The 25526-nt window shown below is 49.6% G+C and overlaps 1 protein-coding gene across 1 annotated transcript in view; it reads left to right on the forward strand.

Moving 5' to 3' along the window:
- Positions 1 to 23085, forward strand: part of LOC124128206 (adrenodoxin-like) — a 67215-nt gene extending 44130 nt beyond the window's left edge. Inside the window, exon 4 of the mRNA XM_048383895.1 lies at positions 22568 to 23085. Within this exon, the coding sequence (XP_048239852.1) occupies positions 22568 to 22664 (97 nt within the window). The 3' untranslated portion in view covers positions 22665 to 23085. The remainder of the gene's footprint in view (positions 1 to 22567) is intronic.
- Positions 23086 to 25526: the final 2441 nt, after the last annotated feature.

A 25526-nucleotide genomic window follows, 5' to 3' on the forward strand; every position in this document is an offset into this window, starting at 1 on the left:
GACTTCCTCCATGCTCTTCACACAACAGACTTCCTCCATGCTGTACACACACCAGACTCCCTCCATGCTGTACACACAGCAGACTCCCTCCCTGCTGTACACACAACAGACTCCCTCGATGCTGTACACAGACCAGATTCTCTCCTTGCTGTACACACACCAGACTCCCACCATGCTGTACACACAACAGACTCCCTCGATGCTGTACACAGACCAGATTCTCTCCATGCTGTACACACACCAGACTTCCTCCATGCTGTACTCACACCAGACTTCTTCCATACTGTACACACACCAGACTCCCTCCATGCTGTACTCACACCAGACTCCCTCCATGCTGTACACACACCAGACTTCTTCCATACTGTACACACACCAGACTTCCTCCATGCTGTACTCACACCAGACTCCCTCCATGCTGTACACACACCAGACTTCTTCCATGCTGTACTCACACCAGACTTCTTCCATGCTGTACACACACCAGACTACTTCCATGCTGTACTCACACCAGACTTCCTCCATGCTGTACACACACCAAACTTCTTCCATGCTGTACTCACACCAGACTTCTTCCATACTGTACACACACCAGACTTCCTCCATGCTGTACACACACCAGACTTCTTCCATACTGTACACACACCAGACTTCCTCCATGCTGTACACACACCAGACTCCCTCCATGCTGTACACACACCAGACTTCTTCCATGCTGTACTCACACCAGACTTCCTCCATACTGTACTCACACCAGACTTCTTCCATACTGTACACACACCAGACTTCTTCCATGCTGTACACACACCAGACTTCCTCCATACTGTACACACACCATAATCCCTCCATGCTGTACACACACCAGACTCCCACCATGCTGTACATACACCAGACTCCCTCCATGCTGTACACACATCAGACTCCCTCCGTGTTGTACACACACCAGACTCCCTCCGTACTGTACACACACCAGACTTCCTCCATGCTCTTCACAGAACAGACTTCCTCCATGCTGTACACACACCAGACTCCCTCCATGCTGTACACACAGCAGACTCCCTCCCTGCTGTACACACAACAGACTCCCTCGATGCTGTACACAGACCAGATTCTCTCCATGATGTACACACACCAGACTTCCTCCATGCTGTACTCACACCAGACTTCTTCATTACTGTACACAGATCAGACTTCCTCCATGCTGTACTCACACCAGACTTCTTCCATACTGTACACACACCAGACTCCCTCCATGCTGTACTCACACCAGACTCCCTCCATGCTGTACTCACACCAGACTTCTTCCATACTGTACACACACCAGACTCCCCCCATGCTGTACACACACCTGACTTCCTCCATGTTGTACACACACCAGGCTCCCTCCATGCTGTACACACACCAGACTCCCTTAATGCTGTACACACACCAGACTCCCTCCATGCTGTACACACACCAGACTTCCTCCATGCTGTACACACAACAGACTCCCTCCATGCTGTACACACACCAAACTCCCGTGTACACTAGACTCCCTTCCTGCTGTACACATACCAGACCCCCTCCATGCTGTAAAACACCAGACTCCCTCCATGCTGTACACACACCAGACTCCCTCCATGCTGTACACACACCAGACTCCCTCCATGCTATCACACACCAGACTCCCGTGTACACCAGACTCCCTCCATGCTGTACACACAACAGACTCCCTCCGTGCTGTACACACACCAGACTCCCTCCATGCTGTACACACACCAAACTCCCTCCATGCTGTACACACACCAGAATCCCTCCATGCTGTACACACACCAGACTCCCACCATGCTGTACACACACCAGACTCCCTCCATGCTGTACACACATGAGACTCCCTCCGTGTTGTACACACACCAGACTCCCTCCGTGCTGTACACACACCAGACTTCCTCCATGCTCTTCACACAACAGACTTCCTCCATGCTGTACACACACCAGACTCCCTCCATGCTGTACACACAGCAGACTCCCTCCCTGCTGTACACACAACAGACTCCCTCGATGCTGTACACAGACCAGATTCTCTCCATGCTGTACACACACCAGACTTCCTCCATGCTGTACTCACACCAGACTTCTTCATTACTGTACACACATCAGACTTCCTCCATGCTGTACTCACACCAGACTTCTTCCATACTGTACACACACCAGACTCCCTCCATGCTGTACTCACACCAGACTCCCTCCATGCTGTACTCACACCAGACTTCTTCCATACTGTACACACACCAGACTTCTTCCATGCTGTACTCACACCAGACTTCCTCCATGCTGTACTCACACCAGACTCCCTCCATGCTGTACACACACCAGACTTCTTCCATGCTGTACTCACACCAGACTTCTTCCATGCTGTACACACACCAGACTTCTTCCATGCTGTACTCACACCAGACTTCCTCCATGCTGTACTCACACCAGACTCCCTCCATGCTGTACACACACCAGACTTCTTCCATGCTGTACTCACACCAGACTTCTTCCATGCTGTACACACACCAGACTTCTTCCATGCTGTACTCACACCAGACTTCTTCCATACTGTACACACACCAGACTTCCTCCATGCTGTACACACACCAGACTCCCTCCATGCTGTACACACACCAGACTTCTTCCATGCTGTACTCACACCAGACTTCCTCCATACTGTACTCACACCAGACTTCTTCCATACTGTACACACACCAGACTTCTTCCATGCTGTACACACACCAGACTTCCTCCATACTGTACACACACCAGACTCCCTCCATGCTGTACTCACACCAGACTTCTTCCATACTGTACACACACCAGACTTCCTCCATGCTGTACTCACACCAGACTTCTTCATTACTGTACACACATCAGACTTCCTCCATGCTGTACTCACACCAGACTCCCTCCATGCTGTACTCACACCAGACTTCTTCCATGCTGTACTCACACCAGACTTCTTCATTACTGTACACACATCAGACTCCCTCCGTGTTGTACACACACCAGACTCCCTCCGTGCTGTACACACACCAGACTTCCTCCATGCTCTTCACACAACAGACTTCCTCCATGCTCTTCACACAACAGACTTCCTCCATGCTGTACACACACACCAGACTCCCTCCATGCTGTACACACAGCAGACTTCCTCCCTGCTGTACACACAACAGACTTCCTCCATGCTGTACTCACACCAGACTTCTTCCATACTGTACACACACCAGACTCCCTCCATGCTGTACTCACACCAGACTCCCTCCATGCTGTACTCACACCAGACTTCTTCCATACTGTACACACACCAGACTCCCCCCATGCTGTACACACACCTGACTTCCTCCATGTTGTACACACACCAGGCTCCCTCCATGCTGTACACACACCAGACTCCCTTAATGCTGTACACACACCAGACTCCCTCCATGCTGTACACACACCAGACTTCCTCCATGCTGTACACACAACAGACTCCCTCCATGCTGTACACACACCAAACTCCCGTGTACACTAGACTCCCTTCCTGCTGTACACATACCAGACCCCCTCCATGCTGTAAAACACCAGACTCCCTCCATGCTGTACACACACCAGACTCCCTCCATGCTGTACACACACCAGACTCCCTCCATGCTATCACACACCAGACTCCCGTGTACACCAGACTCCCTCCATGCTGTACACACAACAGACTCCCTCCGTGCTGTACACACACCAGACTCCCTCCATGCTGTACACACACCAAACTCCCTCCATGCTGTACACACACCAGAATCCCTCCATGCTGTACACACACCAGACTCCCACCATGCTGTACACACACCAGACTCCCTCCATGCTGTACACACATGAGACTCCCTCCGTGTTGTACACACACCAGACTCCCTCCGTGCTGTACACACACCAGACTTCCTCCATGCTCTTCACACAACAGACTTCCTCCATGCTGTACACACACCAGACTCCCTCCATGCTGTACACACAGCAGACTCCCTCCCTGCTGTACACACAACAGACTCCCTCGATGCTGTACACAGACCAGATTCTCTCCATGCTGTACACACACCAGACTTCCTCCATGCTGTACTCACACCAGACTTCTTCATTACTGTACACACATCAGACTTCCTCCATGCTGTACTCACACCAGACTTCTTCCATACTGTACACACACCAGACTCCCTCCATGCTGTACTCACACCAGACTCCCTCCATGCTGTACTCACACCAGACTTCTTCCATACTGTACACACACCAGACTTCTTCCATGCTGTACTCACACCAGACTTCCTCCATGCTGTACTCACACCAGACTCCCTCCATGCTGTACACACACCAGACTTCTTCCATGCTGTACTCACACCAGACTTCTTCCATGCTGTACACACACCAGACTTCTTCCATGCTGTACTCACACCAGACTTCCTCCATGCTGTACTCACACCAGACTCCCTCCATGCTGTACACACACCAGACTTCTTCCATGCTGTACTCACACCAGACTTCTTCCATGCTGTACACACACCAGACTTCTTCCATGCTGTACTCACACCAGACTTCTTCCATACTGTACACACACCAGACTTCCTCCATGCTGTACACACACCAGACTCCCTCCATGCTGTACACACACCAGACTTCTTCCATGCTGTACTCACACCAGACTTCCTCCATACTGTACTCACACCAGACTTCTTCCATACTGTACACACACCAGACTTCTTCCATGCTGTACACACACCAGACTTCCTCCATACTGTACACACACCAGACTCCCTCCATGCTGTACTCACACCAGACTTCTTCCATACTGTACACACACCAGACTTCCTCCATGCTGTACTCACACCAGACTTCTTCATTACTGTACACACATCAGACTTCCTCCATGCTGTACTCACACCAGACTCCCTCCATGCTGTACTCACACCAGACTTCTTCCATGCTGTACTCACACCAGACTTCTTCATTACTGTACACACATCAGACTCCCTCCGTGTTGTACACACACCAGACTCCCTCCGTGCTGTACACACACCAGACTTCCTCCATGCTCTTCACACAACAGACTTCCTCCATGCTCTTCACACAACAGACTTCCTCCATGCTGTACACACACACCAGACTCCCTCCATGCTGTACACACAGCAGACTTCCTCCCTGCTGTACACACAACAGACTCCCTCGATGCTGTACACAGACCAGATTCTCTCCATGCTGTACACACACCAGACTTCCTCCATGCTGTACTCACACCAGACTTCTTCATTACTGTACACACATCAGACTTCCTCCATGCTGTACTCACACCAGACTTCTTCCATACTGTACACACACCATACTCCCTCCATGCTGTACTCACACCAGACTCCCTCCATGCTGTACTCACACCAGACTTCTTCCATACTGTACACACACCAGACTTCTTCCATGCTGTACTCACACCAGACCTTTCATGCTGTACTCACACCAGACTCCCTCCATGCTGTACACACACCAGACTTCTTCCATGCTGTACTCACACCAGACTTCTTCCATGCTGTACACACACCAGACTTCTTCCATGCTGTACTCACACCAGACTTCTTCCATGCTGTACACACACCAGACTTCTTCCATGCTGTACTCACACCAGACTTCCTCCATGCTGTACACACACCAGACTTCTTCCATGCTGTACTCACACCAGACTTCTTCCATACTGTACACACACCAGACTTCCTCCATGCTGTACACACACCAGACTTCTTCCATACTGTACACACACCAGACTTCCTCCATGCTGTACTCACACCAGACTTCTTCCATGCTGTACACACACCAGACTTCCTCCATGCTGTACACACACCAGACTCCCTCCATGCTGTACACACACCAGACTTCTTCCATGCTGTACTCACACCAGACTTCCTCCATACTGTACTCACACCAGACTTCTTCCATACTGTACACACACCAGACTTCTTCCATGCTGTACACACACCAGACTTCCTCCATACTGTACACACACCAGAATCCCTCCATGCTGTACACACACCAGACTCCCACCATGCTGTACACACACCAGACTCCCTCCATGCTGTACACACACCAGACTCCCACCATGCTGTACACACACCAGACTCCCTCCATGCTATCACACACCAGACTCCCGTGTACACCAGACTCCCTCCATGCTGTACACACAACAGACTCCCTCCGTGCTGTACACACACCAGACTCCCTCCATGCTGTACACACACCAAACTCCCTCCATGCTGTACACACACCAGAATCCCTCCATGCTGTACACACACCAGACTCCCACAATGCTGTACACACACCAGACTCCCTCCATGCTGTACACACATCAGACTCCCTCCGTGTTGTACACACACCAGACTCCCTCTGTGCTGTACACACACCAGACTTCCTCCATGCTCTTCACACAACAGACTTCCTCCATGCTGTACACACACCAGACTCCCTCCATGCTGTACACACAGCAGACTCCCTCCCTGCTGTACACACAACAGACTCCCTCGATGCTGTACACAGACCAGATTCTCTCCATGCTGTACACACACCAGAATCCCTCCATACTGTACACACACCAGACTCCCACCATGCTGTACACACAACAGACTCCCTCGATGCTGTACACAGACCAGATTCTCTCCATGCTGTACACACACCAGACTTCCTCCATGCTGTACTCACACCAGACTTCTTCCATACTGTACACACACCAGACTCCCTCCATGCTGTACTCACACCAGACTCCCTCCATGCTGTACTCACACCAGACTTCTTCCATACTGTACACACACCAGACTTCCTCCATGCTGTACTCACACCAGACTCCCTCCATGCTGTACACACACCAGACTTCTTCCATGCTGTACTCACACCAGACTTCTTCCATGCTGTACACACACCAGACTTCTTCCATGCTGTACTCACACCAGACTTCCTCCATGCTGTACACACACCAGACTTCTTCCATGCTGTACTCACACCAGACTTCTTCCATACTGTACACACACCAGACTTCCTCCATGCTGTACACACACCAGACTTCTTCCATACTGTACACACACCAGACTTCCTCCATGCTGTACTCACACCAGACTTCTTCCATACTGTACACACACGAGACTTCCTCCATGCTGTACACACACCAGACTCCCTCCATGCTGTACACACACCAGACTTCTTCCATGCTGTACTCACACCAGACTTCCTCCATGCTGTACTCACACCAGACTTCTTCCATACTGTACACACACCAGACTTCTTCCATGCTGTACACACACCAGACTTCCTCCATACTGTACACACACCAGAATCCCACCATGATGTACATACACCAGACTCCCTCCATGCTGTACACACATCAGACTCCCTCCGTGTTGTACACACACCAGACTCCCTCCGTACTGTACACACACCAGACTTCCTCCATGCTCTTCACAGAACAGACTTCCTCCATGCTGTACACACACCAGACTCCCTCCATGCTGTACACACAGCAGACTCCCTCCCTGCTGTACACACAACAGACTCCCTCGATGCTGTACACAGACCAGATTCACTCCATGATGTACACACACCAGACTTCCTCCATGCTGTACTCACACCAGACTTCTTCATTACTGTACACACATCAGACTTCCTCCATGCTGTACTCACACCAGACTTCTTCCATACTGTACACACACCAGACTCCCTCCATGCTGTACTCACACCAGACTCCCTCCATGCTGTACTCACACCAGACTTCTTCCATACTGTACACACACCAGACTCCCCCCATGCTGTACACACACCTGACTTCCTCCATGTTGTACACACACCAGGCTCCCTCCATGCTGTACACACACCAGACTCCCTTAATGCTGTACACACACCAGACTCCCTCCATGCTGTACACACACCAGACTTCCTCCATGCTGTACACACAACAGACTCCCTCCATGCTGTACACACACCAAACTCCCGTGTACACTAGACTCCCTTCCTGCTGTACACATACCAGACCCCCACCATGCTGTAAAACACCAGACTCCCTCCATGCTGTACACACACCAGACTCCCTCCATGCTGTACACACACCAGACTCCCTCCATGCTATCACACACCAGACTCCCGTGTACACCAGACTCCCTCCATGCTGTACACACAACAGACTCCCTCCGTGCTGTACACACACCAGACTCCCTCCATGCTGTACACACACCAAACTCCCTCCATGCTGTACACACACCAGAATCCCTCCATGCTGTACACACACCAGACTCCCACCATGCTGTACACACACCAGACTCCCTCCATGCTGTACACACATGAGACTCCCTCCGTGTTGTACACACACAAGACTCCCTCCGTGCTGTACACACACCAGACTTCCTCCATGCTCTTCACACAACAGACTTCCTCCATGCTGTACACACACCAGACTCCCTCCATGCTGTACACACAGCAGACTCCCTCGCTGCTGTACACACAACAGACTCCCTCGATGCTGTACACAGACCAGATTCTCTCCATGCTGTACACACACCAGACTTCCTCCATGCTGTACTCACACCAGACTTCTTCATTACTGTACACACATCAGACTTCCTCCATGCTGTACTCACACCAGACTTCTTCCATACTGTACACACACCAGACTCCCTCCATGCTGTACTCACACCAGACTCCCTCCATGCTGTACTCACACCAGACTTCTTCCATACTGTACACACACCAGACTTCTTCCATGCTGTACTCACACCAGACTTCCTCCATGCTGTACTCACACCAGACTCCCTCCATGCTGTACACACACCAGACTTCTTCCATGCTGTACTCACACCAGACTTCTTCCATGCTGTACACACACCAGACTTCTTCCATGCTGTACTCACACCAGACTTCCTCCATGCTGTACACACACCAGACTTCTTCCATGCTGTACTCACACCAGACTTCTTCCATACTGTACACACACCAGACTTCCTCCATGCTGTACACACACCAGACTCCCTCCATGCTGTACACACACCAGACTTCTTCCATGCTGTACTCACACCAGACTTCCTCCATACTGTACTCACACCAGACTTCTTCCATACTGTACACACACCAGACTTCTTCCATGCTGTACACACACCAGACTTCCTCCATACTGTACACACACCAGACTCCCTCCATGCTGTACTCACACCAGACTTCTTCCATACTGTACACACACCAGACTTCCTCCATGCTGTACTCACACCAGACTTCTTCATTACTGTACACACATCAGACTTCCTCCATGCTGTACTCACACCAGACTCCCTCCATGCTGTACTCACACCAGACTTCTTCCATACTGTACACACATCAGACTTCCTTCATACTGTACACACACCAGACTCTCTCCATGCTGTACTCACACCAGACTTCTTCCATACTGTACACACACCAGACTCCCTCCATGCTGTACTCACACCAGACTTCTTCCATACTGTACACACACCAGACTTCTTCCATGCTGTACTCACACCAGACTTCCTCCATGCTGTACTCACACCAGACTCCCTCCATGCTGTACACACACCAGACTTCTTCCATGCTGTACTCACACCAGACTTCTTCCATGCTGTACACACACCAGACTTCTTCCATGCTGTACTCACACCAGATTTCCTCCATGCTGTACACACACCAGACTTCTTCCATGCTGTACACACACCAGACTTCCTCCATGCTGTACACACACCAGACTTCTTCCATGCTGTACTCACACCAGACTTCCTCCATGCTGTACACACACCAGACTTCTTCCATGCTGTACACACACCAGACTTCCTCCATGCTGTACACACACAAGACTTCTTCCATGCTGTACTCACACCAGACTTCCTCCATGCTGTACACACACCAGACTTCTTCCATACTGTACTCACACCAGACTTCCTCCATGCTGTACACACACCAGACTTCTTCCATACTGTACACACACCAGACTCCCTCCATGCTGTACACACACCAGACTTCTTCCATGCTGTACTCACACCAGACTTCTTCCATGCTGTACACACACCAGACTTCTTCCATGCTGTACTCACACCAGACTTCCTCCATGCTGTACACACACCAGACTTCCTCCATGCTCTTCACACAACAGACTCCCTCCATGCTGTACACACACGAGACTCCCTCCATGCTGTACACACAGCAGACTCCCTCCCTGCTGTACACACGACAGACTCCCTCGATGCTGTACACACACCAGACTTCCTCCATGCTGTACACACACCAAACTCCCTCCATGCTGTATACACATCAGACTCCCTCAATGCTGTACACACACCAGACTTCTTCCATGCTGTACTTACACCAGACTCCCTCCATGCTGTACACACACCAGACTTCTTCCATGCTGTACTCACACCAGACTTCTTCCATGCTGTACACACACCAGACTTCTTCCATGCTGTACTCACACCAGACTTCTTCCATGCTGTACTCACACCAGACTTCCTCCATGCTGTACACACACCAGACTTCCTCCATGCTGTACACACACCAGACTTCTTCCATGCTGTACTCACACCAGACTTCCTCCATGCTGTACACACACCAGACTTCTTCCATGCTGTACACACACCAGACTTCCTCCATGCTGTACACACACCAGACTTCTTCCATACTGTACACACACCAGACTTCTTCCATACTGTACACACACCAGACTTCTTCCATGCTGTACTCACACCAGACTTCCTCCATGCTGTACACACACCAGACTTCTTCCATGCTGTACACACACCAGACTTCCTCCATGCTGTACACACACCAGACTTCTTCCATACTGTACACACACCAGACTTCTTCCATACTGTACACACACCAGACTTCCTCCATGCTGTACTCACACCAGAATTCTTCCATACTGTACACACATCAGACTTCTTCCATGCTGTACACACACCAGACTTCTTCCATACTGTACACACACCAGACTTCTTCCATGCTGTACTCACACCAGACTTCTTCCATGCTGTACACACACCAGACTTCTTCCATGCTGTACACACACCAGACTTCCTCCATGCTGTACACACACGAGACTTCTTCCATGCTGTACTCACACCAGACTTCCTCCATGCTGTACACACACCAGACTTCTTCCATGCTGTACTCACACCAGACTTCCTCCATGCTGTACACACACCAGACTTCCTCCATGCTCTTCACACAACAGACTCCCTCCATGCTGTACACACAGCAGACTCCCTCCCTGCTGTACACACGACAGACTCCCTCGATGCTGTACACACACCAGACTTCCTCCATGCTGTACACACACCAAACTCCCTCCATGCTGTACACACATCAGACTCCCTCAATGCTGTACACACACCAGACTTCTTCCATGCTGTACTTACACCAGACTCCCTCCATGCTGTACACACACCAGAATCCCTCCATGCTGTACTCACACCAGACTCCCTCCATGCTGTACTCACACCAGACTTCCTCCATGCTGTACACACACCAGAATCCCTCCATGCTGTACTCACACCAGACTCCCTCCATTCTGTACTCACACCAGACTTCCTCCATGCTGTACACACATCAGACTCCCTCCATGCTGTACTCACACCAGACTCCCTCCATGCTGTACACACATCAGACTCCCTCCATGCTGTACTCACACCAGACTTCCTCCATGCTGTACTCACACCAGACTTCCTCCATGCTGTACACACACCAGACTTCCTCCATGCTGTACACACACCAGAATCCCTCCATGCTGTACTCACAACAGCCTCCCTCCATGCTGTACACACATCAGACTCCCTCCATGCTGTACTCACACCAGACTCCCTCCATGCTGTACACACACCAGACTTCCTCCATGCTGTACACACACCAGACTTCCTCCATGCTGTACTCACAACAGACTCCCTCCGTGCTGTACACACATCAGACTCCCTCCATGCTGTACTCACACCAGACTTCCTCCATGCTGTACTCACACCAGACTTCCTCCATGCTGTACTCACACCAGACTTCCTCCATGCTGTACACACACCAGACTTCTTCCATACTGTACACACACCAGACTTCCTCCATGCTGTACTCACACCAGACTTCTTCCATACTGTACACACACCAGACTTCCTCCATGCTGTACACACACCAGACTTCTTCCATGCTGTACACACACCAGACTTCCTCCATGCTGTACTCACACCAGACTTCTTCCATACTGTACACACACCAGACTTCCTCCATGCTGTACACACACCAGACTTCTTCCATACTGTACACACACCAGACATCTTCCATACTGTACACACACCAGACTTCTTCCATACTGTACACACATCAGACTTCCTCCATACTGTACACACACCAGACTTCTTCCATACTGTACACACACCAGACTTCTTCCATGCTGTACACACATCAGACTTCTTCCATACTGTACACACACCAGACTTCTTCCATACTGTACACACACCAGACTTCTTCCATACTGTACACACATCAGACTTCTTCCATACTGTACACACACCAGACTTCTTCCATACTGTACACACACCAGACTTCTTCCATACTGTACACACACCAGACTTCTTCCATGCTGTACTCACACCAGACTTCTTCCATACTGTACACACACCAGACTTCTTCCATACTGTACACACGCCAGACTTCTTCAATGCACACCAGACTTCTTCCATACTGTACTCACACCAGACTTCTTCCATGCTGTACACACACCAGACTTCTTCCATACTGTACTCACACCAGACTTCTTCCATGCTGTACACACACCAGACTTCCTCCATGCTGTACACACACCAGACTTCTTCCATACTGTACTCACACCAGACTTCTTCCATGCTGTACACACACCAGACTTCTTCCATACTGTACTCACACCAGACTTCTTCCATGCTGTACACACACCAGACTTCTTCCATACTGTACACACACCAGACTCCCTCCATGCTGTACTCACACCAGACTTCTTCCATACTGTACACACATCAGACTTCCTCCATGCTGTACACACACCAGACTTCTTCCATACTGTACACACATCAGACTTCCTCCATGCTGTACTCACACCAGACTTCCTCCGTGCTGTACACACAACAGACTCCCTCCATGCTGTACTCACACCAGACTCCCACCATGCTGTACACACACCAGACTCCCTCCATGCTGTACACACACCAGACTTCTTCCATGCTGTACACACACCAGACTTCCTCCATGCTGTACACACACCAGACTCCCACCATGCTGTACACACACCAGACTCCCTCCATGCTGTACACACACCAGACTTCTTCCATGCTGTACACACACCAGACTTCCTCCATGCTGTACACACATCAGACTCCCTCCGTGTTGTACACACACCAGACTCCCACCTTGCTGTACACACACCAGACTCCCTCCGTGCTGTACACACACCAGACTTCCTCCATGCTGTACACACACCAGACTTCCTCCATGCTGTACACACACCAGACTTCCTCCATGCTCTTCACACAACAGAATCCCTCCCTGCTGTACACACAACAGACTCCCTCGATGCTGTACACAGACCAGATTCCCTCCATGCTGTACATATACCAGACTTCTTCCATACTGTACACACACCAGACTTCCTCCATGCTGTACTCACAACAGACTCCCTCCGTGCTGTACACACATCAGACTCCCTCCATGCTGTACTCACACCAGACTTCCTCCATGCTGTACTCACACCAGACTTCCTCCATGCTGTACTCACACCAGACTTCCTCCATGCTGTACACACACCAGACTTCTTCCATACTGTACACACACCAGACTTCCTCCATGCTGTACTCACACCAGACTTCTTCCATACTGTACACACACCAGACTTCCTCCATGCTGTACACACACCAGACTTCTTCCATGCTGTACACACACCAGACTTCCTCCATGCTGTACTCACACCAGACTTCTTCCATACTGTACACACACCAGACTTCCTCCATGCTGTACACACACCAGACTTCTTCCATACTGTACACACACCAGACATCTTCCATACTGTACACACACCAGACTTCTTCCATACTGTACACACATCAGACTTCCTCCATACTGTACACACACCAGACTTCTTCCATACTGTACACACACCAGACTTCTTCCATGCTGTACACACACCAGACTTCTTCCATACTGTACACACACCAGACTTCTTCCATACTGTACACACACCAGACTTCTTCCATACTGTACACACATCAGACTTCTTCCATACTGTACACACACCAGACTTCTTCCATACTGTACACACACCAGACTTCTTCCATACTGTACACACACCAGACTTCTTCCATGCTGTACTCACACCAGACTTCTTCCATACTGTACACACACCAGACTTCTTCCATACTGTACACACGCCAGACTTCTTCAATGCACACCAGACTTCTTCCATACTGTACTCACACCAGACTTCTTCCATGCTGTACACACACCAGACTTCTTCCATACTGTACTCACACCAGACTTCTTCCATGCTGTACACACACCAGACTTCCTCCATGCTGTACACACACCAGACTTCTTCCATACTGTACTCACACCAGACTTCTTCCATGCTGTACACACACCAGACTTCTTCCATACTGTACTCACACCAGACTTCTTCCATGCTGTACACACACCAGACTTCTTCCATACTGTACACACACCAGACTCCCTCCATGCTGTACTCACACCAGACTTCTTCCATACTGTACACACATCAGACTTCCTCCATGCTGTACACACACCAGACTTCTTCCATACTGTACACACATCAGACTTCCTCCATGCTGTACTCACACCAGACTTCCTCCGTGCTGTACACACAACAGAATCCCTCCATGCTGTACTCACACCAGACTTCCTCCATGCTGTACACACACCAGACTCCCTCCATGCTGTACTCACACCAGACTCCCACCATGCTGTACACACACCAGACTCCCTCCATGCTGTACACACACCAGACTTCTTCCATGCTGTACACACACCAGACTTCCTCCATGCTGTACACACACCAGACTCCCACCATGCTGTACACACACCAGACTCCCTCCATGCTGTACACACACCAGACTTCTTCCATGCTGTACACACACCAGACTTCCTCCATGCTGTACACACATCAGACTCCCTCCGTGTTGTACACACACCAGACTCCCACCTTGCTGTACACACACCAGACTCCCTCCGTGCTGTACACACACCAGACTTCCTCCATGCTGTACACACACCAGACTTCCTCCATGCTGTACACACACCAGACTTCCTCCATGCTCTTCACACAACAGAATCCCTCCCTGCTGTACACACAACAGACTCCCTCGATGCTGTACACAGACCAGATTCCCTCCATGCTGTACATATACCAGACTTCTTCCATACTGTACACACATCAGACTTCCTCCATGCTGTACTCACACCAGACTTCCTCCATGCTGTACACACACCAGACTTCCTCCATGCTGTACACACACCAGACTTCTTCCATGCTGTACTTACACCAGACTCCCTCCATGCTGTACACACACCAGACTTCTTCCATGCTGTACTCACACCAGACTTCTTCCATGCTGTACACACACCAGACTTCTTCCATGCTGTACTCACACCAGACTTCTTCCATGCTGTACTCACACCAGACTTCCTCCATGCTGTACACACACCAGACTTCCTCCATGCTGTACACACACCAGACTTCTTCCATGCTGTACTCACACCAGACTTCCTCCATGCTGTACACACACCAGACTTCTTCCATGCTGTACACACACCAGACTTCCTCCATGCTGTACACACACCAGACTTCTTCCATACTGTACACACACCAGACTTCTTCCATACTGTACACACACCAGACTTCTTCCATGCTGTACTCACACCAGACTTCCTCCATGCTGTACACACACCAGACTTCTTCCATGCTGTACACACACCAGACTTCCTCCATGCTGTACACACACCAGACTTCTTCCATACTGTACACACACCAGACTTCTTCCATACTGTACACACACCAGACTTCCTCCATGCTGTACTCACACCAGAATTCTTCCATACTGTACACACATCAGACTTCTTCCATGCTGTACACACACCAGACTTCTTCCATACTGTACACACACCAGACTTCTTCCATGCTGTACTCACACCAGACTTCTTCCATGCTGTACACACACCAGACTTCTTCCATGCTGTACACACACCAGACTTCCTCCATGCTGTACACACACGAGACTTCTTCCATGCTGTACTCACACCAGACTTCCTCCATGCTGTACACACACCAGACTTCTTCCATGCTGTACTCACACCAGACTTCCTCCATGCTGTACACACACCAGACTTCCTCCATGCTCTTCACACAACAGACTCCCTCCATGCTGTACACACACCAGACTCCCTCCATGCTGTACACACAGCAGACTCCCTCCCTGCTGTACACACGACAGACTCCCTCGATGCTGTACACACACCAGACTTCCTCCATGCTGTACACACACCAAACTCCCTCCATGCTGTACACACATCAGACTCCCTCAATGCTGTACACACACCAGACTTCTTCCATGCTGTACTTACACCAGACTCCCTCCATGCTGTACACACACCAGAATCCCTCCATGCTGTACTCACACCAGACTCCCTCCATGCTGTACTCACACCAGACTTCCTCCATGCTGTACACACACCAGAATCCCTCCATGCTGTACTCACATCAGACTCCCTCCATTCTGTACTCACACCAGACTTCCTCCATGCTGTACACACATCAGACTCCCTCCATGCTGTACTCACACCAGACTCCCTCCATGCTGTACACACATCAGACTCCCTCCATGCTGTACTCACACCAGACTTCCTCCATGCTGTACTCACACCAGACTTCCTCCATGCTGTACACACACCAGACTTCCTCCATGCTGTACACACACCAGAATCCCTCCATGCTGTACTCACAACAGACTCCCTCCATGCTGTACACACATCAGACTCCCTCCATGCTGTACTCACACCAGACTCCCTCCATGCTGTACACACACCAGACTTCCTCCATGCTGTACACACACCAGACTTCCTCCATGCTGTACTCACAACAGACTCCCTCCGTGCTGTACACACATCAGACTCCCTCCATGCTGTACTCACACCAGACTTCCTCCATGCTGTACTCACACCAGACTTCTTCCATGCTGTACTCACACCAGACTTCCTCCATGCTGTACACACACCAGACTTCTTCCATACTGTACACACACCAGACTTCCTCCATGCTGTACTCACACCAGACTTCTTCCATACTGTACACACACCAGACTTCCTCCATGCTGTACACACACCAGACTTCTTCCATGCTGTACACACACCAGACTTCCTCCATGCTGTACTCACACCAGACTTCTTCCATACTGTACACACACCAGACTTCCTCCATGCTGTACACACACCAGACTTCTTCCATACTGTACACACACCAGACTTCTTCCATACTGTACACACACCAGACTTCTTCCATACTGTACACACATCAGACTTCCTCCATACTGTACACACACCAGACTTCTTCCATACTGTACACACACCAGACTTCTTCCATGCTGTACACACACCAGACTTCTTCCATACTGTACACACACCAGACTTCTTCCATACTGTACACACACCAGACTTCTTCCATACTGTACACACATCAGACTTCTTCCATACTGTACACACACCAGACTTCTTCCATACTGTACACACACCAGACTTCTTCCATACTGTACACACACCAGACTTCCTCCATGCTGTACTCACACCAGACTTCTTCCATACTGTACACACACCAGACTTCTTCCATACTGTACACACGCCAGACTTCTTCAATGCTGTACACACACCAGACTTCTTCCATACTGTACTCACACCAGACTTCTTCCATGCTGTACACACACCAGACTTCTTCCATACTGTACTCACACCAGACTTCTTCCATGCTGTACACACACCAGACTTCCTCCATGCTGTACACACACCAGACTTCTTCCATACTGTACTCACACCAGACTTCTTCCATGCTGTACACACACCAGACTTCTTCCATACTGTACTCACACCAGACTTCTTCCATGCTGTACACACACCAGACTTCTTCCATACTGTACACACACCAGACTCCCTCCATGCTGTACTCACACCAGACTTCTTCCATACTGTACACACACCAGACTCCCTCCCTGCTGTACACACAACAGACTCCCTCGATGCTGTACACACACCAGACTTCCTCCATGCTGTACACACACCAAACTCCCTCCATGCTGTACACACATCAGACTCCCTCAATGCTGTACACACACCAGACTTCTTGCATGCTGTACTTACACCAGACTCCCTCCATGCTGTACACACACCAGAATCCCTCCATGCTGTACTCACACCAGACTCCCTCCATGCTGTACTCACACCAGACTTCCTCCATGCTGTACACACACCAGAATCCCTCCATGCTGTACTCACACCAGAATCCCTCCATGCTGTACTCACACCAGACTCCCTCCATGCTGTACTCACACCAGACTTCCTCCGTGCTGTACACACAACAGAATCCCTCCATGCTGTACTCACACCAGACTTCCTCCATGCTGTACACACACCAGACTCCCTCCATGCTGTACTCACACCAGACTCCCACCATGCTGTACACACACCAGACTCCCTCCATGCTGTACACACACCAGACTTCTTCCATGCTGTACACACACCAGACTTCCTCCATGCTGTACACACACCAGACTCCCACCATGCTGTACACACACCAGACTCCCTCCATGCTGTACACACACCAGACTTCTTCCATGCTGTACACACACCAGACTTCCTCCATGCTGTACACACATCAGACTCCCTCCGTGTTGTACACACACCAGACTCCCACCATGCTGTACACACACCAGACTCCCTCCGTGCTGTACACACACCAGACTTCCTCCATGCTGTACACACACCAGACTTCCTCCATGCTGTACACACACCAGACTTCCTCCATGCTCTTCACACAACAGACTCCCTCCCTGCTGTACACACAACAGACTCCCTCGATGCTGTACACAGACCAGATTCCCTCCATGCTGTACATATACCAGACTTCTTCCATACTGTACACACATCAGACTTCCTCCATGCTGTACTCACACCAGACTTCCTCCATGCTGTACACACACCAGACTTCCTCCATGCTGTACACACACCAGACTCCCACCATGCTGTACACACACCAGACTCCCTCCATGCTGTACTCACACCAGACTCCCACCATGCTGTACACACACCAGACTCCCTCCATGCTGTACACACACCAGACTTCTTCCATGCTGTACACACACCAGACTTCCTCCATGCTGTACACACACCAGACTCCCACCATGCTGTACACACACCAGACTCCCTCCATGCTGTACACACACCAGACTTCTTCCATGCTGTACACACACCAGACTTCCTCCATGCTGTACACACATCAGACTCCCTCCGTGTTGTACAGACACCAGACTCCCTCCGTGCTGTACACACACCAGACTTCCTCCATGCTGTACACACACCAGACTTCCTCCATGCTGTACACACACCAGACTTCCTCCATGCTCTTCACACAACAGACTCCCTCCCTGCTGTACACACAACAGACTCCCTCGATGCTGTACACAGACCAGATTCCCTCCATGCTGTACACATACCAGACTTCTTCCATACTGTACACACATCAGACTTCCTCCATGCTGTACTGACACCAGACTTCCTCCATGCTGTACACACACCAGACTTCCTCCATGCTGTACACACACCAGACTCCCACCATGCTGTACACACACCAGACTCCCTCCATGCTGTACACACATCAGACTCCCTCCGTGTTGTACACACACCAGACTCCCTCCGTGCTGTACACACAGCAGACTTCCTCCATGCTCTTCACACAACAGACTCCCTCCATGCTGTACACACACCAGACTCCCTCCATGCTGTACACACAGCAGACTCCCTCCCTGCTGTACACACAACAGACTCCCTCGATGCTGTACACACACCAGACTTCCTCCATGCTGTACACACACCAAACTCCCTCCATGCTGTACACACATCAGACTCCCTCAATGCTGTACACACACCAGACTTCTTCCATGCTGTACTTACACCAGACTCCCTCCATGCTGTACACACACCAGAATCCCTCCATGCTGTACTCACACCAGACTCCCTCCATGCTGTACTCACACCAGACTTCCTCCATGCTGTACACACACCAGAATCCCTCCATGCTGTACTCACACCAGACTCCCTCCATGCTGTACTCACACCAGACTTCCTCCATGCTGTACACACATCAGACTCCCTCCATGCTGTACTCACACCAGACTCCCTCCATGCTGCACACACATCAGACTCCCTCCATGCTGTACTCACACCAGACTTCCTCCATGCTGTACACACAGCAGACTTCCTCCATGCTCTTCACACAACAGACTCCCTCCATGCTGTACACACACCAGACTCCCTCCATGCTGTACACACAGCAGACTCCCTCCCTGCTGTACACACAACAGACTCCCTCGATGCTGTACACACACCAGACTTCCTCCATGCTGTACACACACCAAACTCCCTCCATGCTGTACACACATCAGACTCCCTCAATGCTGTACACACACCAGACTTCTTCCATGCTGTACTTACACCAGACTCCCTCCATGCTGTACACACACCAGAATCCCTCCATGCTGTACTCACACCAGACTCCCTCCATGCTGTACTCACACCAGACTTCCTCCATGCTGTACACACACCAGAATCCCTCCATGCTGTACTCACACCAGACTCCCTCCATGCTGTACTCACACCAGACTTCCTCCATGCTGTACACACATCAGACTCCCTCCATGCTGTACTCACACCAGACTCCCTCCATGCTGCACACACATCAGACTCCCTCCATGCTGTACTCACACCAGACTTCCTCCATGCTGTACTCACACCAGACTTCCTCCATGCTGTACACACACCAGACTTCCTCCATGCTGTACACACACCAGAATCCCTCCATGCTGTACTCACAACAGACTCCCTCCATGCTGTACACACATCAGACTCCCTCCATGCTGTACTCACACCAGACTCCCTCCATGCTGTACACACACCAGACTTCCTCCATGCTGTACACACACCAGACTTCCTCCACGCTGTACTCACAACAGACTCCCTCCATGCTGTACTCACACCAGACTTCCTCCATGCTGTACTCACACCAGACTTCCTCCATGCTGTACACACATCAGACTCCCTCCATGCTGTACACACACCAGACTTCCTCCATGCTGTACACACATCAGACTCCCTCCATGCTGTACACACACCAGACTTCCTCCATGCTGTACACACATCAGACTCCCTCCATGCTGTACTCACACCAGACTTCCTCCATGCTGTACTCACACCAGACTTCCTCCATGCTGTACACACACCAGACTTCCTCCATGCTGTACTCACACCAGACTTCCTCCATGCTGTACACACACCAGACTTCCTCCATGCTGTACTCACACCAGACTTCCTCCATGCTGTACACACACCAGACTCCCACCATGCTGTACACACACCAGACTTCCTCCATGCTGTACATACACAAGACTCCCTCCATGCTGTACACATACCAGACTTCCTCCATGCTGTACACACACCAGACTCCCTCCATGCTGTACACACAACAGACTCCCTCCATGCTGTACACACACCAGACTTCCTCCATGCTGTACACACATCAGACTTCCTCCATGCTGTACACATACCAGACTTCCTCCATGCTGTACTCACACCAGACTTCCTCCATGCTGTACACACACCAAACTCCCTCCATGCTGTACTCACACCAGACTTCCTCCATGCTGTACTCACAACAGACTCCCTCCATGCTGTACACACATCAGACTCCCTCCATGCTGTACTCACACCAGACTTCCTCCATGCTGTACTCACACCAGACTTCCTCCATGCTGTACACACAAGCCAGACTTCCTCCATGCTGTACTCACACCAGACTTCCTCCATGCTGTACTCACACCAGACTTCCTCCATGCTGTACACACACCAAACTCCCTCCATGCTGTACTCACACCAGACTTCCTCCATGCTGTACACACACCAGACTTCCTCCATGCTGTACACACACCAAACTCCCTCCATGCTGTACTCACACCAGACTTCCTCCATGCTGTACACACACCAGACTCCCTCCGTGCTGTACACACACCACTCTACCCACATCCTTCTCTCGTATGCACGGAGATACCATGCTATACTTAAGGACGTTTTGTCTGTTGAATTGAGATGTTGTCAACTGAAAAGCTTTTTTGCACTTCCGCATCCTTTGTGCTTTTTTTTCGCTTGAGGTGTATGCAGTGTGCTACAGCGGCTTCTAGTTGAGTTAAGCAACCTCAAATGCTTACAGCCTTACTTCTTTGTGTTGCAGATCGCGACTTGGGTGTCAAGTACTTGTCTCAAAGGACATGGATGGACTAGAAGTGGAGGTGCCAACAGAGGTGTCAGATGCAAGAGGTCCATCCTAGGCGTGACCGTGTTTCCCACCGCCCATCGGCTGGTAATAGGATGCAGTTGGAAGATCGCAATACATAATTTTAAGTGTTATCAAATCTCATTCAAAATCTGAAGTAATATTTATCTTGATGTGAGTATTCAGTGATGAGTGATTCACTGAATCAGTAACAATTTGTGTTTATTAGCATGATGAAAACAGATGGTATAGGTAGTGTTTGCCTGCTGTGTGGGAGAATACAAGGACAGCCACTGGTCTTCATGCTGCCACTATCGGTAGATCAATATTCTCAATCTCATGTATGGCTCAAACAGAGTTTGTTAACTGTCATCCTTGGTTAGTTTCTTACTTGGACCTGCTGGCTACAGGGATCACAGAGAATGTTTGTGATGGAACACACTCAATCAGAGTGTATCATTAAACACTTGACAGGATTTACGGTGTTCTCTTTTCTGTTTGCAGGCATTTCCTGAAAAGAAATGCATTAGCTCTGCATTAGTATTTCTTCACACAAAGGCCCCTTATGTTAATGCCAGTTATTGATCTTGTATCAAGGAAAAGGATCTCTGATTGTTATAGTGGCAGTGTACAGAATGGGAGCCAGAAGACGCATCAAGTATGGTGACATCTCAATAATTTTTAGTGACCAAATTCATCCAATAGGGTAAGAATGTCATATGGAGATTTGACGAACACAGTAAGTCAATATCGAGAACTTCCACCGAGCACATGGATCACAGCTTGAAGTCTTCGTCTCATACTCATCACCAGACGTTGGAATCGCTCCATGGGCAGCTGCTGCCACTCCTCGTGTAATGCTGCTTCCAATTCACGCAAGTTCTGTGGAGGAGGGTCCCGACGATAAATCAGGCGTCCCAAAATGTCCCATACATGTTCCAGAGGATTCAGATCTGGACTCATTGCTGGCCATGGAATCTGCGTCAGAGCATTGTTGTGGATAACCTGGGTCACAGCTCGTGAACGATGTGGTCTGGCATTGTCATCCATGAATATCGGTCTGGTGGCCAGTGGATGATTGTCAAAATGGGGCACCACAACTGGATTCAGCACCTCTTGGATGTAGCGCTCCCCTGTCAAGTTGCCTCGTATGGTCACTAAATCAAGCTTACAATCAAATGAGAAGCATCCCCAGACCATAACAGATCCACCTCCATATGGTACAGTTGGCATGATGTTTCTTGCAATATAAGCTGTTCCAGGACGCCTCCATACTCTCACTCTGCCATCCACAACATGCAGAAGGAACCTGCTTTCGTCTGACCAGTGGACTCTTCTCCAGGACCTCAAGTTCCAGTTCTGTCTCAGTCTACACCAGGCTAGACGTAGTCGTTTGTGGTTGTCTGTGAGTTTAGGTCGCTTGATAACCCTTCTGGACTTCAACCCTGCAGCTTTAAGACGATTTCTCACGGTCTGGGTACTGAACTGTTGACGAGGAAGCCAAAGACGTTTCAAGGTTGTGCTTGTAGCAAATGGATGACGCCTTACCACTCTCAACAACGCTCTGTCATCTCTAACTGTGGTCTTACGTGGTCTGCCAGAGGGTCTGCGATTCCTTACATCATTAGTTTGTGCGTGTTTTCTGACCAAACGGCTTATTGTTGAGTAGTGATGTCCGGTTCTTCTGCCAATCTCCTTGAACGAAAGACCTGCTCCATGAAGGCCAATAATCTGCCACTTGACTGCTTCTGACAATCGTCTACCCGACTTTGTGGGTTACAATAAACTGGGCTGTCAGAGAACATCTTTTATAGGCGATGTTGAGCTTAAGAAGATACTGCAATCTGCAAATGTCATGCACCATGCAATTCACGTGCTGATTGCTACGTTTTGGTGATCATCTTCCCTCCGAAAACATTACACATTTAACATCAGATCCCCAAGGAATACCTACCATTAAAACCAGAGTCGGGCGTTTTAAATGTTGTGATGTATCAAACGTATTAATGTGGGGGTGCAACACTTTTTTTACTGTGTATATTAGTAGGATTGCTAGATGCAGAGGACTGAGTTGTGCTTCATTAGACAACATTAGGGATTGAACATGAATATAAGATAGATATTGGTAATATTAGTAAAGTTAAAATAGTCCATGGTCAATGTTACTGGTGGAAAAGGATTTTAGGTACTGGAATACACAGAAGATGTTGGATTGCTTCGGTTTTTGCATGCATTGCTCACACCCTCCAAGTTAATAAAAGGTGTTATTTACCAAGATTGCCTTTGAGTTGATATTGAAGTATTTGATAAACTTCAGGATCTAAATGTCATGCAACTATTTCACAGAAAAGAAAAGGAAGTTACATCCTGCAATTAAGAAGCTATAAAAGTCAACAATTGGTCATGTTTCTTTAAACTACAAAATTGTCTGTTGCATGTTCCAGTGGAGATCACTCACTTGAACTAGACACTCAGTATCTGGAGACATAGTGTAGCATACACAGGCTGCCCTAATTACAAGGAGGCAGTTAGTGTTATGAGTCATTTCAGAAAAGGATTGCTTACTCCGAAGTTGCACGCCCAGTAAAATCAGATTTAACTGTGACTGCTGTTAAGGTTACGTTATTATTATACGTAATGCCATCAAGTTGACTTCAGTGAAATCTGCAATTGTGAATGTTTCTCCATGCAAGAATATTGCTAACAGTAGCATAAAACCATACTCACTCACCCTCACTGACTGACTGACTCTTCCATGCTCAGGCTGTTCCATTGTCTGTGCAGACTTGTTCCTGTGTTTGCCTCCTTCATGGCTAAAAACACTGCCTCAATCAGAATAAGCCACTTGAGGTATGAAAAATTCAGAGAAACTCATCTGAACCTTCAATATTTGATATTTTTCCCCAGTCGTTTATGG

The sequence above is a fragment of the Haliotis rufescens genome, unplaced genomic scaffold (genome assembly GCF_023055435.1).
Source record: "Haliotis rufescens isolate VD_foot unplaced genomic scaffold, xgHalRufe1.0.p SCAF_5, whole genome shotgun sequence".
NCBI classification, from domain to species: Eukaryota; Metazoa; Mollusca; class Gastropoda; order Lepetellida; family Haliotidae; genus Haliotis; species Haliotis rufescens.